General features: G+C 48.0%; 1 protein-coding gene across 1 annotated transcript; it reads right to left on the reverse strand.

Moving 5' to 3' along the window:
* Positions 1-1,531: 1,531 nt before the first annotated feature.
* Positions 1,532-5,088, reverse strand: Cd70 (CD70 molecule). The gene is made up of 3 exons (XM_050125196.1): positions 4,912-5,088; positions 4,207-4,240; positions 1,532-1,917 (listed from the first exon to the last, which is right to left on the reverse strand). The coding sequence occupies exons 1-3, from the start codon at positions 5,083-5,085 to the stop codon at positions 1,532-1,534; spliced, it is 594 nt and encodes a 197-aa protein (XP_049981153.1). The 5' UTR covers positions 5,086-5,088.
* Between the last annotated feature and the right edge of the window lie 8,732 nt (positions 5,089-13,820).

Here is a 13,820-nt window from a genome sequence, read left to right on the forward strand (position 1 = left end):
GCTGCAGGCGCGAGGCCCCAGGCCTGGATGTTTGCAAGGCTGCTGCTGCCCTGGACTCAGCCCCTCCTCAGGATCCCTGTCTAGTGGGCGTGAGGCAAATTTAAATTCCTTTTTTGATTTTATCTATTTTTATTTTGATGAAATCCAAGTCATGTAAAATATACCGTTAACCAAAGGATACTATCCAGTAGCCATGTTTCTGTAGACACAGAGTCACTACTGACAGCCTCTGTCTGCCGTCACAGAGCGCCTCCCCCCCAAGCCCCAGCACCCTGACCAGCTTCTTATCTGTGTGAGTCTGGACCCCTGGGGCACCTGCAAGAAGGCCGCAGCCTGCGGTCTCCTGAGTTTGGCTTGGAGCTGGGCTCCTCTGAATGCCTTTCCTCTTTAAGGTGGAGTGAACTCCCAGACTGCACTGTTTGTCGGCAGGCTCTTACTTTTGAGTAAATCAAGCTCCTCCACAGCTGGGTGTCACCCAAGGGGAAGTTTCAAGTTTGTACCTGTTGACATCATCTTGTGTGGACTCTGGAGATTCCCCACTAGAAACTCTGGCCGTATTAACCCCCAGTGCTCAAACCTTGAAACCCAGAGTCTTTTTCCCATCAGTTTGTTTCCACTGAGGTCATTTTTATTTCACGTAAGAAGACGTCCTTTTACAGTTTAGACTACCTGGAACACGGCAGAGAATGCGGTTTCCCTATAACCCATGTGCCATTTCTGGCTGTGAGTATTTGCCATGGTCTAAAGGAACATGTTCTCGGAATCCAAACATGGGAACCGGACAGCCTGTTAAATAGGAGGACCGAGAAGTAGAGGGACTGAGCAGACCTGTGTTCAGAGGTCCAGCAGCCTTGTAAACTTGAGTGTGATGGCGCCTGTCTGTAAACCCTGTCCAGGAAGCTCACCGGCTAATCTAGTCTAGCCAAATGGGTGAGCTTCCGGTTCCCGGAGAGAACCTGTCTCCAAACAATAACCAGGCCATCTTGCAAACAAACGGCAAGTGTTGATCATAGACTGTAGCACACATCTGGTCTTGGGAAAAGATGCACCGGGAAAGGGATGTCTTCCGGGTCTCTTTAGCTCTTGGACATTTACAGTCCCCCGTCTCCCCAGGCCAGGCGGGAAGCACGGGAAGCGGAAGTTGCCGCATCCTCTACCACTGTCATGGAAAAGGCTCTAGGCCCCCAGCTGGTGGCGCTATCTTGGAATACTGTGGACTCCGGAGGCGAGGCCTAGCTGTGACCTAGCACAGGGGGACTCTGCTCCCTTCCCAGCCTAAGGCACATAGTGTCTGCACAAGGCTCCTCCACGGTGCTCAGGAAGTTAGTAAGAACCACAATAACAACAAAAAATAAAATTAAAAAAAGGACATGAAGCTGGGAGGGAGATGGGTAGCGGTGCGAGGGGGAGACAGAAGGAAGCATCAGTGAACGGATACGTGTACTATACATTTATAAATAAGTCAAACTTGTACCAATAAGCAGTACTATTAACAAAGTAAAAGGCCTCACAAGCCATCCAGGAGTTGTGGTCAGGGGTATACCCAGTGGACGCCGAAGAAAGTCTCCTCAGCGTTGCAAGACGGCAGCAGAGGCAGGGTAAGGTTGGTGCAGAGGACGTCCCCGACGGCCAGGTGAGTCAGGCGCTGGGACGCCACAGTGCAGCTCTGTCCGAAGGGCAGGCGCAGCAGGGTGATGCTGTGGGCTGCAGGGGAGCAGATGCCCACTGTCACGGTGGCCCTGTGCTGCACGGTGCCATATGCGGAAGAGCAGTTAGCCAGTGTCACTTGGATATGCAGCCTGTAGATGCCGGCCCGGTGGATATACAGCTGCCCCTTCTCCAGCCCTGGTCCATGAGTGAAGGATCTTCCCAAGGTTGGGCCGGCTGCCCAGCTCAGTGTGGGGTCTTTCCGAGGGACTGGGGGCAGAAGATGAAGGAGAAAGGAGGTTAGACAGGCTGTGGCTCTTAGAACAGGGGACTTAAAGGAAGGGAGGAGAAGAAAAAAGAGAGGGAGGTGGACAGGCACACAGGATGCTGGGGGAGGAGAGAGATGGAGAGAGATGGAGAGATGCAGAGAGAGATGCAAAAAATGATAGGGAGGGAGAGATGGGCACACACGTGTATGCAATTACACATGTATGGAAAGACAGATGGACAGAAGGAAGGGAGATAGTCAGAGAGACATGGTGCAGGGAATGCCTAGTGCTCTGTTGTGCCTCCCTCTGGTGCCTGGGAGCTGCCTCTCTGTCCCACCAAATCCCAGTCCCTCCGGCTCCATCTCCAGCAATACCCTTGGCCCTGTTCAGAGGGCTACAAGGGTTTGGGCCAGCATGACCATGGTTCCTGGGCAAGGGGAAACTGGTCATGGGTTGGACACACTTACACCCTCCACCACAGTGGAGGTCTGGAGTCACAGTGGAAACAAATCTGTCACCCGTTCTATGGATGATGCTAACTGAAGTGGGAAGACAGGCCCTGAAGGTGGAGGCCCAGTGTCACGGGCGGGGCGGGGGGGGGCACGAAAGGAGAATGTGCTGAGTGCAGAATGGGAAGTGGCCTTGGTCTCAGCTTTCCCCTCCAACTCCCAGCCAGGGTGGCTAAAGCCCTTTCTCCTTTAAGCTGCTTTTGTTTGTTATTTGGTTTTGTCATTTTGTTCCAGTAATGACAAAAAGTCATGACTGTTGACCCAAAGGTCTTGGCTGCCAATCAGAGCAGCTAACTGGGGGAGGGGAGGAGAGGGGAAGGGAAGGGAGAGGAAAAGAGGGAGGGAGAGAAAGAGAGAGAGAGATTCCTTTAATTAGTTATTGATTTTGAGACCAGATCTTGCTATACAGGGAACCCTCAAATTCCCAATGTCCTACCATGGGTTGCTGGGCACTAGAATGATGAGGATGGCCAGACAGGATGGATTTATTAAAGTTAGGGTAGTTGGTTATTTGTCCCAAAGTCCAAGGTACTTATCTAAGTACTAATGCTACTACTACTAGAAGTTTTGAAAGTTTGAGAAAATCTTGCTTGTAGCTTGAGCTGGCCTGGAACTTACAATGCCTCTGCCTCAGCCTCCCGATGTGCATCTCTGGACCCTGCAGCGCCTCACTCAGAAGGACAGAGCCAGTCCTAGCATGCCACAAGTACTGTTTTGGCTTAATTCTCTTTGCCTATTTTCCAGCACTGTCTTTCTTGGCTTGTTTGCAGGCGTGTCATGAAACCCAGCATCTCCTGCAGTGTCTCGAAAGAACTCAGCCACTAGGTGACGTCGGCAGCCACTCACTGGGGGAGGTAGGGCTCCATGCCTGACCCCCCCCCCATTACTCTTTTTGCTAAGATCCAGCCTGCTCATAGCTCTACCCCACGGATGGAGAGAACAGGGTTGTGAGCAGCTGGATCACGGCAGTGGCTGGTGTTGTGTCTGCGTTGCGTTAGTGAGGATAAGGGAGGCAGCGTGTTCCTGGAATCACGTGTCCCCAGCGTACTCTAGCCCCTCTCTACCCCCTTTTACAACCTTTCCTTTTTTTTTTTTTTAAAGATTTATTTATTATGTATACAACATTCTGCCTCGATGTATGCCCGCACGCCAGAGGAGGGCACTAGATTTCAGTACCGATGGTTGTGAGCCACCATGTGGTTGCTGGGAATTGAACTCAGGACCTCTGGAAGAGCAGCCAGTGCTCTTAACCTCTGAGCCATCTCTCTCCCTTTCTTAATTTCTTTGGCGACAAGGGCTCTTGTTGCCCAGGCTAGCTCTTGTTGCCCAGGCTAGCCTTGAACTCAATGACCTTGAATTCCTGGGTCTCTGCTTGTCCCGTCCCTGTGCTGGGAGCCAGGTGGTTTACTGGGCTGAAGCCCAGGGCTTGTGTGTGTGTGTGGGGGGGGCAGCGCTCTAACACTGAGCAACATCCTATACTGCTGTCTTTCTTATTTGTTTTACTGAGATGATCCCAAGTAACTCAGGCTGGCTTCAAACTCCCAATGTGTCAGAGGATGACCTTGAACTCCTAACCCTTCTCCTTCTGTTGCCCAAATGCTGGGATGACAAGTGTGGACCAGCAGCCTGCCTCATGTGGTGCTGAGGATGAAACCCAGGGCCTGCTGGGTGTTGGGTTGCTGGCTCTGCACTCCTAGCTCAGGTCGAGCCAGGGGCCACTCCTTTCCTGCCTCCCTCTTTCCTGTCCCCCACCTCTCACCCCTCTGGAATTCCAGCCTCACCTGTGAGATTCAGCTGTAACTCGGCTACATGCACCTGGAAAAAATACCAGAAAACAGAGAAAGCTCATGAGTGCGGAGGGCTTGAGAGACTATCGGTCCCATGTGCCTGCTTGCTGCCGTCCATCCTGCATTCCCACCGGCCTAGTCTACATTTTTTTTCTGCTGTAAAGTCTTACCCAGGCCCGTTAAAGTTTCAGTAACAAGATCGCTTTGTTTTCCTAGAACAGAACGGAGTTGGGGGGTGGGCTCAGGCCGTCCTTCCTACCACTTGTGGGGCCTCTCAGTGTGGGGCCTCTCAGTACCGGGAAGCTCCAATCCTCACCAGCTACCTCCCACCCCCACCCCCTCCAGCCCTAGATTCGTGAGGACCCCAGCAGTCTGACTCTCCTCAATCGCGGGCGGGCGTGGTCGGAAACGCCCGGGCCGGGCTGAAGCATCCCCGCAGTTTAAGGCTACATCATGCCCAGCCCGGGATCCCCCGTGTGCTCCCAGGCAACTGGGGCCGGCCTGGCCTCCCTGCTCAGCCTTTCCTGTCTTTTATCTGCCCCATCTTCCTCTTTCCCACCTATTTCGTTCCGATTTTGCCTCTTACGCGTCCTTGTGCTCTGGCGCATCCTCTAAGTACATCCTCCCTGCGCCTGTCGGGTCCCCTCCAGAGCACCCGAGTGCTTCCCTCCCCTCCTTCCCCTTCTTTCCTCCTCTCACCTCAAGTGGCTCCAACTGCTTCTGCTGTGGTCTCTGGAACTGGTCACAGCAGATATAGCCGATCGTGAAACTGAGCAGCAGGCTGAGCAGCAGCAGCAGGGGACTAAGGCGCAGGACCATGGCCCAACCCAGGCGTGGCAGCACCCAGGGGCGAGGGCGACCTTCCTCGGCCATCCTTGCCTGAGGGTGCTGCATCCTTTGATGGCGACTGCCAGAAGACAGCAGGAAGCTGCAGCCTCCTCGGCTGAGCTTTTGTGGCTTCTGCCTGCCTTGACCTGCCCTTAGAACCCCCGGGGATGTCCGACGCAGGGGAAGAACTGGGCCTCTTCACAGGGGGCAGGGAAATCCCCTGAAGCTTGTGGCACCCCTGCCATCTTGTAGACAGGCCCACCCCAGCCTGTCCCTCAGGCACAGAACATTCTGTACCCAACCCTTGCTGCTTCTGCCTGGTGTTCATTCATTCATTCATTCATTCATTCAACAAACCATTTATTGAGCATCCATTAGTGGTTCAGCACTGGGTTGGGTTGCTAGACAATCAGCAAGCTTCGGCATCCAGTGAGATCCCTCGTGCTCCCCCAAATATTTGGACACGACTGTAGGCACTTCCATTATAAACATCCCACACTGAAACTCACTATGTATAGCCCAGGCTAGCCTAGAACTTGTCATGTTGCCCAGAGTGGCCTGCATCTCCTCAAGTAACCCAGGCAGGTGTGGAACATGCAGCCCAGGCTGGCCTCTGACCGCGGGTGTGAGTCACCACAGCTGAAGTTGTCCTGAGGGCTAGCATATACAATAGCTATTGCCCCCTTCCCGTGCCCGCTGAAAGCTGAGAACATGGCCCTGTCTGAAAGGAGACTGAGTTGTTGCTACTCATGAGCACATGGCAGCTAGTTATTGGCACAAGATGCCCCGCCCCCCAGGCAAGGTTCGTCATGGATGGGGGAGGGGCCTAGAGACCCTCACCTTCCTGTGGCTTTCCGGTAAGTTGCCATTACTCCTGAAGACATGGTCCCACCCAACACTCAGTGCAGCACACAGGGAGCAGTTGAGTGTTGAGTTAGAGCCAGCAAAGAGGCAAGAAACCATTTCATAGAGAGGGGACTGAGCTGGGGGCAGTCATCCCAGCCTGGCAGGCCTGGGGAATCTATCTTTCCCATCCCTGGTGTCCCTTCCTCTAGACCTCCCTGGGGTGGACACTCCAAGAGAGCAGTGTGTTCTTGATGGAAATCCATTTTACCCAGAATCCAGACTGTTCTATAAGATGTTGGACACAGCCGGGCGGTGGTGGTGCACGCCTTTAATCACAGCCCTGGGAGGCAGAGGCAGGCGGATCTCTGGGAGTTCGAGGCCAGCCTGGTCTACAAGAGCTAGTTCCAGGACAGGCACCAAAGCTACAGAGAAACCCTGTCTCGAAAATTTAAAAAAAAAATGTTGGACACATCTACCAGCACACGGTCCCCTGAAGTTGAGGCGTCCTTTCGAGGAGAGGGCCACAGGGAGAGGTTGCCTCTGAAACAGGTTTGAGCCAGCACAGCTTAGAGGCTGCCACCACCCTTCATATCCTGTTTTGGGAGGAACTTGTTGGCCAGTGGCCCCCGAATTTCAGATGTAGTCAGATGAGGATGGTGCAGGTCTTGGTGGTTAAGATCAAGACCCTTCCAGAGAACTCAGTTCCTAGTACTCACATCAAGTGGTCTGGTAACGTCTGGAAGTCCAGTTCCAGGAGGTTTCGGTATCTCTGGTTTCCTTGGGCGCCTGCACTCACAAGCACATACCTGCTCCCCCCCCCCCTTTAAAAGCAAACCTTTTAAAAATATGGCATGGACTGGGGAGATGGCTCAGCGGGTAAAGGCCTTGTTAAGCAAACATGAGAACCCCCAAGTTTGATCCCTGAAAGTGGGGTACAGCAGTGCCTGCGGGTAATCACAGCCTGCTGGGAGGTAGAGACAGGAGGACCTCAGCAGCTCACTGCCCAGCCTAGCTCCAGGCTCAGTGGGAGACCCAGGAGGTGGTAGAGGAAAACCGTTGGTGTCAACCTCCTGTCTCCACAGGCAACTGCAAGAGCAAGTGTACCCTGCCTCGCACACATGTACACAGTGAAGAGACACCTGGGACATAGGGGCTTGGAACTTGTGCAATCACCACCCAAGAGGACAGAGTGACAGACTCCCCTCCAGCCTTCCAAGGGTGTGTGACCTCCTTGACATCTTGTCCCAGAGCCTTAACCTTCACACACTTTGTAAAAAAAAAGTTTGTGTGTGTGTGGAGGAGGGGTGCGCATGCACACGCGAGTGCAATGCCCATGAAAGCCAAACAAAAATGGTGTTGGAGCTGGAGTCACAGGTGGTTGTGAACCGCCGCGTGATGTGGGATCTTAGACCCAGACTTGGACCCTCTGCAAGCATAGCAAGTGCTTGTAACTGCTAAGTCATTTGGGGGGCTTTAAGTCATCGAAAGTGTGAGCATTTTCATGCTAGTGTTTCTATCGCTGTGATGAGCACCAAAGCAACTTGGACAGGGCTAAGTTTATCCCACTTTACAGTTGCTCACCACTGACGGAAGGCAGGGTAGGGACTCAGGTGGGGCTGCGGCAGAGCCCAGGAGGAGCACAGCTTACAAACTAGCCCCAGCCTTCCTTCTTTTACATGCAGGAGCAACCGCATGGCCAGGATAATGTGCTGAGCCCCTCCTGCTGGTGTTCTGGTTGACAGGGTCCGTTGAGGAAAAAACGGTTCTTTCAAGATGAATTTCAGGTTCAGCGAAAGCATCGGGTGGGCGAACCAGCTCCTGGTGAAATGGGCGTTGCTTTCTGGAAAGCTTCTTCTCTGTTACACAATTTACACCTTAACAAGCGATTTCTGCATACCATAAACCTCTCATCTGGAGCTGGTTGAAGGAGCCATTTGCCTAAGCAGTCCTCAGCTGGAGACCTCCCTGTTTGCCAGGTTCTCTCCTGGCTAAGTTTTGCAAAGACTCTGGAATCCTTCAGGGAGAACTCAGATAAGAAACATTGTAAACAGAAGGCAACAATCACTGACTTTAAACAAAAACCTAGGCACTGTCACACTGGAAGTTCAGCCAAAGACTTTGTGGAATCTCATTATAGCTCCCCCCTTCTGTTTAAGATATAATTGTAATATAATTATAAGTTATAATTAATAAGTGTATAATTATAAGTTATAACTAAGATATAATGTTGGAGATTATTTGGCCTTACAGAAATACAGCCTTTCCTCCCTATTGTTTTGTTTCATGATTTTAGGCAAATAAGCCTAAAATAAATTAAATAAATAAATAAATAATTAAATTAAAATAAATTAAATAATAATAATTAAATTGAATAAAACAATTAAATAAATTAAAATAAATTAAATAAATAAATAAATTAAATAAATAAAATAATATTTTAAAGCCAGTAAAGTTTTTACTGCTAGAACAAGGGTAGTAATCGCTAGAACAAGAAATCTGTTAAAGCGATATGCAGGGCTGAACGAGACTGACACATCTACAAGGCTTTCCATACATCCATTCCTGTCACATGATGTAACCCTTTTGAAAAAGTTTCCTTCGTTTCTTGCTATAAATCACAAATCATTTAGGGAGAAGTAGAGTGACCTGTCAGAAGCATCTTAAACTCTTCCCAGCCATGCTTGCTATTGCTGAACCTTAAAGGTGTAATACGACTGGATGCAGCATTCCAACCCATTTTAATTGTATCTCTTCCTTCAATATTTCTAACTGACCTCCTGTAGAAGGAGCTGTGGGCAGCGTTCCTGCCGCCAGCTCCTGGCTGCCTGGCTAGCTTATGCCCCGAAATAACAACACGGAAACGGTAATCTTTTAAACACTGCCTGGCCCATTATATCTATCCTCTTCTTGGCTAACTCTCATATCTTGCTTACCCCATATCTAATAATCTGTGTAGCACCACGAAAGTATTCTAGTGTACGTCCATCTTGGGCTGGAGCTTCATCGCGGCTGCCCTGGAGAGGAGAGGCATGGCGTCTGGCTCACTTCCTTTTCCTTCCAGCATTCTGATCTGTCTTCCCCGCCTACCTACGTTCTGACCTATCAAGCCAAGCAGTTTTCTTTATTGATTAACCAATGAAACAACAGAATGACAAATGACCTTCCCACATCAACCTCCCATCAGGATAACAGCTTTGTCTCAAATCAGCTGCTTCATTAACTACCTCACTATTTTTATTTTTACTTTTATTTTATTTTATTTTTTTTTTTGGATTTTCGAGACAGGGTTTCTCTGTGGCTTTGGAGCCTGTCCTGGAACTAGCTCTTGTAGACCAGGCTGGTCTCGAACTCACAGAGATCCGCCTGCCTCTGCCTCCCGAGTGCTGGGATTAAAGGCGTGCGCCACCATTGCCTGGCTCTACCTCACTATTTTGTTGAGCCCTCAGTTCTCTAGGATGCGTATGCCAGTCTCTAAAGATCTCAGCATTGAATTTCTGTATGACGTGCCGGTCCAGCTGTTGTAGCAGCAGCAGCCAATGCAACGATGCCCCAAACGACAACAACCAGTCCAAGCGGTTGCCGAGTTCATCTTAATATTCTTTCAACACTTACTCATCACAGGTGAGCGTTGCCATGGTCTCGACAGCTTCACTGGTATTCAGATGGCTGGCCTTGCTCTAAGGATGTACAGACGTTCAGAGGTTACATTTGAAGACACCCAAGAATTAATACAGGTATGAAGACTACAGCGTTCACTAGGGATGCTATAATTATTAGGGTGCCACTGTACAGGTTCATTCGGTAACAAATAAGGTCATGGAGCACAGCAACCAAGGGGTGATGCTGATTTAGTCTAAAAGACAAAGGAGACTCATCACCCTTAATGTTTAGCTTTCCTTCCCGTGCTTCGAGAAGGTGTAAGGCATTTGCTAATTTTCCTGAATTAATCCTGAATTGCCAAATTGCAGGAGAAGACCTGACATCCAACTCCATGCCATCGAATAGGTTCATTAACAGTAGAGCTAACTCCCACAGTGTCACGTGAGCTACATTTGAGCATCTTAATTCTGAGTGAGGATATTTTCCTTGAGGGGAGCCATAGGGCTCCAGTCAATGCTGCCTCCATGGGAGATAGTTACTGATAGCACTGAGGGTTCCTGTAGGCAGAGACCAGGTGCCCATTTGTTGCAGAAGGCCGCTTGTTTGTTCCCGGCTGCCCAGGCCATGAAATAATCACACAGAAACTATATTATTTAAATCACTGCTTGGCCTATTAGCTCTAGTTTCTTATTGGCTTTCCTAAACTAACCCATCTCCATTAATCTGTGTATTACCACATGGCTGTGAGTTACTGGGTAAAGTTCCGGCATGTCTGTCTCTGGCAAGGCTCCTTGGCGTCTCCCTGACTCCACCTACTCTCTCTTTTCCAGCCTCTGTTAACAGCTCAGCACTTTGTTAAGCCACTGGCCAAAAGCAGCTTATTTATTCATTAACCAGTACAAGCAACACACACACATAGAAGGACTTCCCACACCAGGTTCTCATTCTTACATTGTTGCCAATGTACCCAGTCAGATCTCTTGTTGGTGACTCAAATCTTACAGGTAGTAGATTTATGGAACTACTAGTATTAATCTCCTGTCCTCTAAAACCGCATGCATGAAGCATAAATATAAAATTTATGATGATCCTGGCAAGTATTAACTACAGATAACCACACTTGAAATATATTTAGACAATGAATTCCATTACCCATACAAATGGCAATTCCTTGCACCCCCACCATATGATTTATGATTTCCTTACCCTCCTTCATGGCTGAGCAGGTCCTCAGTTGTTATAAGGACCAAGTAGCTGAGACTATTTAATAACCACCACAAGAATATCCATATCTCCCCAGTTTACTCCTGTTAATCGGAGGATTAGGAACATAGGCCCAAGATGTATACTTGGTCCCTGTTACCTTTGCAGTTACCACAAACAGCACAACAAAGAACAAAGCTGTAGCATCCAGAGGTTTTCTGGTCAGTCAGACCAATGCTCCCTCTTTGCCCCACAAATTCTTAAGCTGTCCCCAAGGTGAAAGGATCAACTGTCTACTTCAATGGCTTTCTGTATCTCTTCTTTCCCCAAGTCAAGTCACCCACGTCAGCAGCCAAAGCATCCAAGGGACTTCTCTTGCTCATGTCAGTTCTGATGGTATCCACAAATTTGTGTGTCCTGTAGGAACATAAGCATACCCTCAGCCCCATTGTAAAACTTTCCCCAGTTTCCATTCTGATGTTAAAACATCACAGGCCGATTCAATTCAGCAGTTGTTTCCTATGGGTCAGTGACTTTCAGCAACTATTGTCCCTGCTTCATTAACACTAAAAAAGGCACACACCTTTAATCCCAGCACTCGGGAGGCAGAGGCAGGCGGATCTCTGTGAGTTCGAGACCAGCCTGGTCTACAAGAGCTAGTTCCGGGACAGGCTCCAAAGCTAAAAAGAAACCTTGTCTGGAAAAACAAAACAAAACAACAATCAAAAAAAATTTAAGTTAGGGGGCTGGAGAGATGGCTCAGTGGTTAAGAGCATTGCCTGCTCTTCCAAAGGTCCTGAGTTCAATTCCCAGCAACCACATGGTGGCTCACAACCATCTGTAATGAGGTTTGGTGCCCTCTTCTGGCCTGCAGGCATACACACAGAGAGAACATTGTATACATACTAAATAAATAAATAAATAAATATTTAAAAAAAATTAAAGTTAGTAAAGCATTTTGAAATCCATCCCTGGAAGTCCTTATATGCCCATTCCAGTTTATAAGCATCCCTTTTAGAGCGCGATTAGCTCTTTCAACAATTGCGTGTACAGTTATACAGTAGCCCTCTTGCCGCACGGCCAGCACAGCTTAGATGCTGAGACTGGCGGGGGTGGTGGTGGTGGTGGTGCCAGGATTGAGACATGGAGGCTTCTTTTCAGGTGGAAGAACAGCAACCTTTATTTTGCCCCAAGCTAAAGCCTTTTATACCTCTATTGCTTCTGTGGAAAACCACCTGCCAAGAAAAAACAAGAACACCCTTGTCAGTGACAGACCACAAGGAAGTTCCGCTATCAGTCAGGGGGAGTGAGGGCAGCTGGATCACAACATCCTGTAAGGAGCTTTCCGTTACAATGTGCAGAACATTGTTTCATTTTCCTAGACTTACAGTCTGGGGCATTCGCAGTTTTAATTTGTGTCAGTGTGTCCATTATAGCCATTGTCTCTAATAAATGTATAGTTACAGAATCAGGCTTTTCAGAATTTAAAGAAAGCAAATGCCTATTGAAATGCAGAGTATTACTTTTGGAATGTTTAAATCATTCACCTTGCAAAATTTGAAAACATTATTTAATTCTTGAGTAATCAGTCCAACAGTGGGGTACAACCAGCTAATATCACCCGCCCAATAATGTTTGAAAACCATTAAGAGTGTATAACTGATCTTTTTAAATCTGTACCTTTTGTGATTGGATTTTCTGTTTAATTTAAATTTAAAATAATTACGAGAATCTCCTCTTTGCATTTTTTCAGGAGCAATCAATAATCCCCAACAAGGTAAAATTCCTTGTACTACATTAAACATTCTTTCTAAGGTGTAAAAACTGACCAGAAACTGGCTTGGAGAATTAAAATCACAGATAGACAAGAGACACGAACACACGGTCATCCTTGAGAAAAGAATGCCAAGTTTATTTGTGCTCAGGGGAAGCTGATATAGGGCTCTGGCCACGTTCCAGCTCTCAGAATCTTTCAGCTGCAGACCCACCAGCCTGCCATCAAGGTCTTGTGCTCAGAGCAGGTACGGGCTGCTCAGAGCCGAGGAAAACACATTGTTTGCTCAGAGCAGCTGCAGGCAGAGGAAAAATAAGCTGCTCACAGGGAGTTCAGGGTCTGGGGGTCCACAGCCCCCAATAGCTCCTGACACTAAGGTACCTGTCTGTATTAACCTAAGTGCCCCTCGACCAAAGAATGGATAAGGAAAATGTGGTACATTTATACAATGGAGTACTACACAGCAGAAAAAAAACGACATCTTGAAATTTGCAGGCAATTGGATGGAGCTAGAAAACATCATATTGAGTGAGGTAATCCAGACTCAGGAAGACAATTATCACATGTACTCACTCATAGGTGGTTTTAAAACATAAAACAAAGAAAACCAGCCTACAAACCACAATCCCAGAGAACCTAGAGAACCTAGACAACAGTGAGGACACTAAGAGGGACTTACATGGATCTAATCTATATAGGAAGTAGAAAAAGACAAGATCTCCTGAGTAAATTGGGAGCATGGGGACCATGGGAGATGGTTGAAGTGGAGGGGAGAGACAGGGAAGGGAGTAGAGAAAAATATAGAGCTCAATAAAAATCAATTAAAAAAAGAAAAAAAAATTTTTAGGCTCTTTATCAATAGAAGATTATTTCTATGAGTTTTTGCCTTAGCAGACCTATTATTTAATAATCTAATAACCTGTTGTTACAGTTGTTACATTTTAATAGAATTTAGCCAAGAGTCTCCAAAAAGCAACTTAAAAAGCACAGCCAAATACTCCATAGTGATAAATAGGCAAGAGCACACCCGATGTTAGTTTAAAATTGTGATTTTTGTTCTTTTAGTTCATTTACTATGAAAATTGACCCTTCATTCAAGCATTAATCAGATGATTGGGAGGAGAGGGGAAGAGAACACCCGCCACCAGATGAATGGCTAATATCTATGGCAATTCTTTTTAAACATTTTTTTTTATTTTTATTTATTATGTATACAGCGTTCTGTCTGCACACCAGAAGAGGGCACCAGATCTCATTACAGATGGTTGTGAGCCACCATGTGGTTGCTGGGAATTGAACTCAGGACCTCAGGAAGAGTAGTCAGTGCTCTTAACCTCTGAGCCATCTCTCCAGCCCC

This window comes from Alexandromys fortis, unplaced genomic scaffold, assembly GCF_014885135.2.
Source record: "Alexandromys fortis isolate MF-2015 unplaced genomic scaffold, M_Fortis_MF-2015_v1.1 scaffold_243, whole genome shotgun sequence".
NCBI lineage: Eukaryota > Metazoa > Chordata > Mammalia > Rodentia > Cricetidae > Alexandromys > Alexandromys fortis.

Bases quoted from the DNA above. Each gene is read 5' to 3' on its own strand.
- Cd70 (XM_050125196.1), bottom strand. From the start codon at position 5,085: ATGGCCGAGGAAGGTCGCCCTCGCCCCTGGGTGCTGCCACGCCTGGGT. The intron at 4,241-4,911 runs GTGAGAGGAGGA...TATTTTTTCCAG, and splicing joins AGCAGTTGGAGCCACTTGAG to GTGCATGTAGCCGAGTTACA. The intron at 1,918-4,206 runs GTGAGGCTGGAA...TTCTGCCCCCAG, and splicing joins GTTACAGCTGAATCTCACAG to TCCCTCGGAAAGACCCCACA.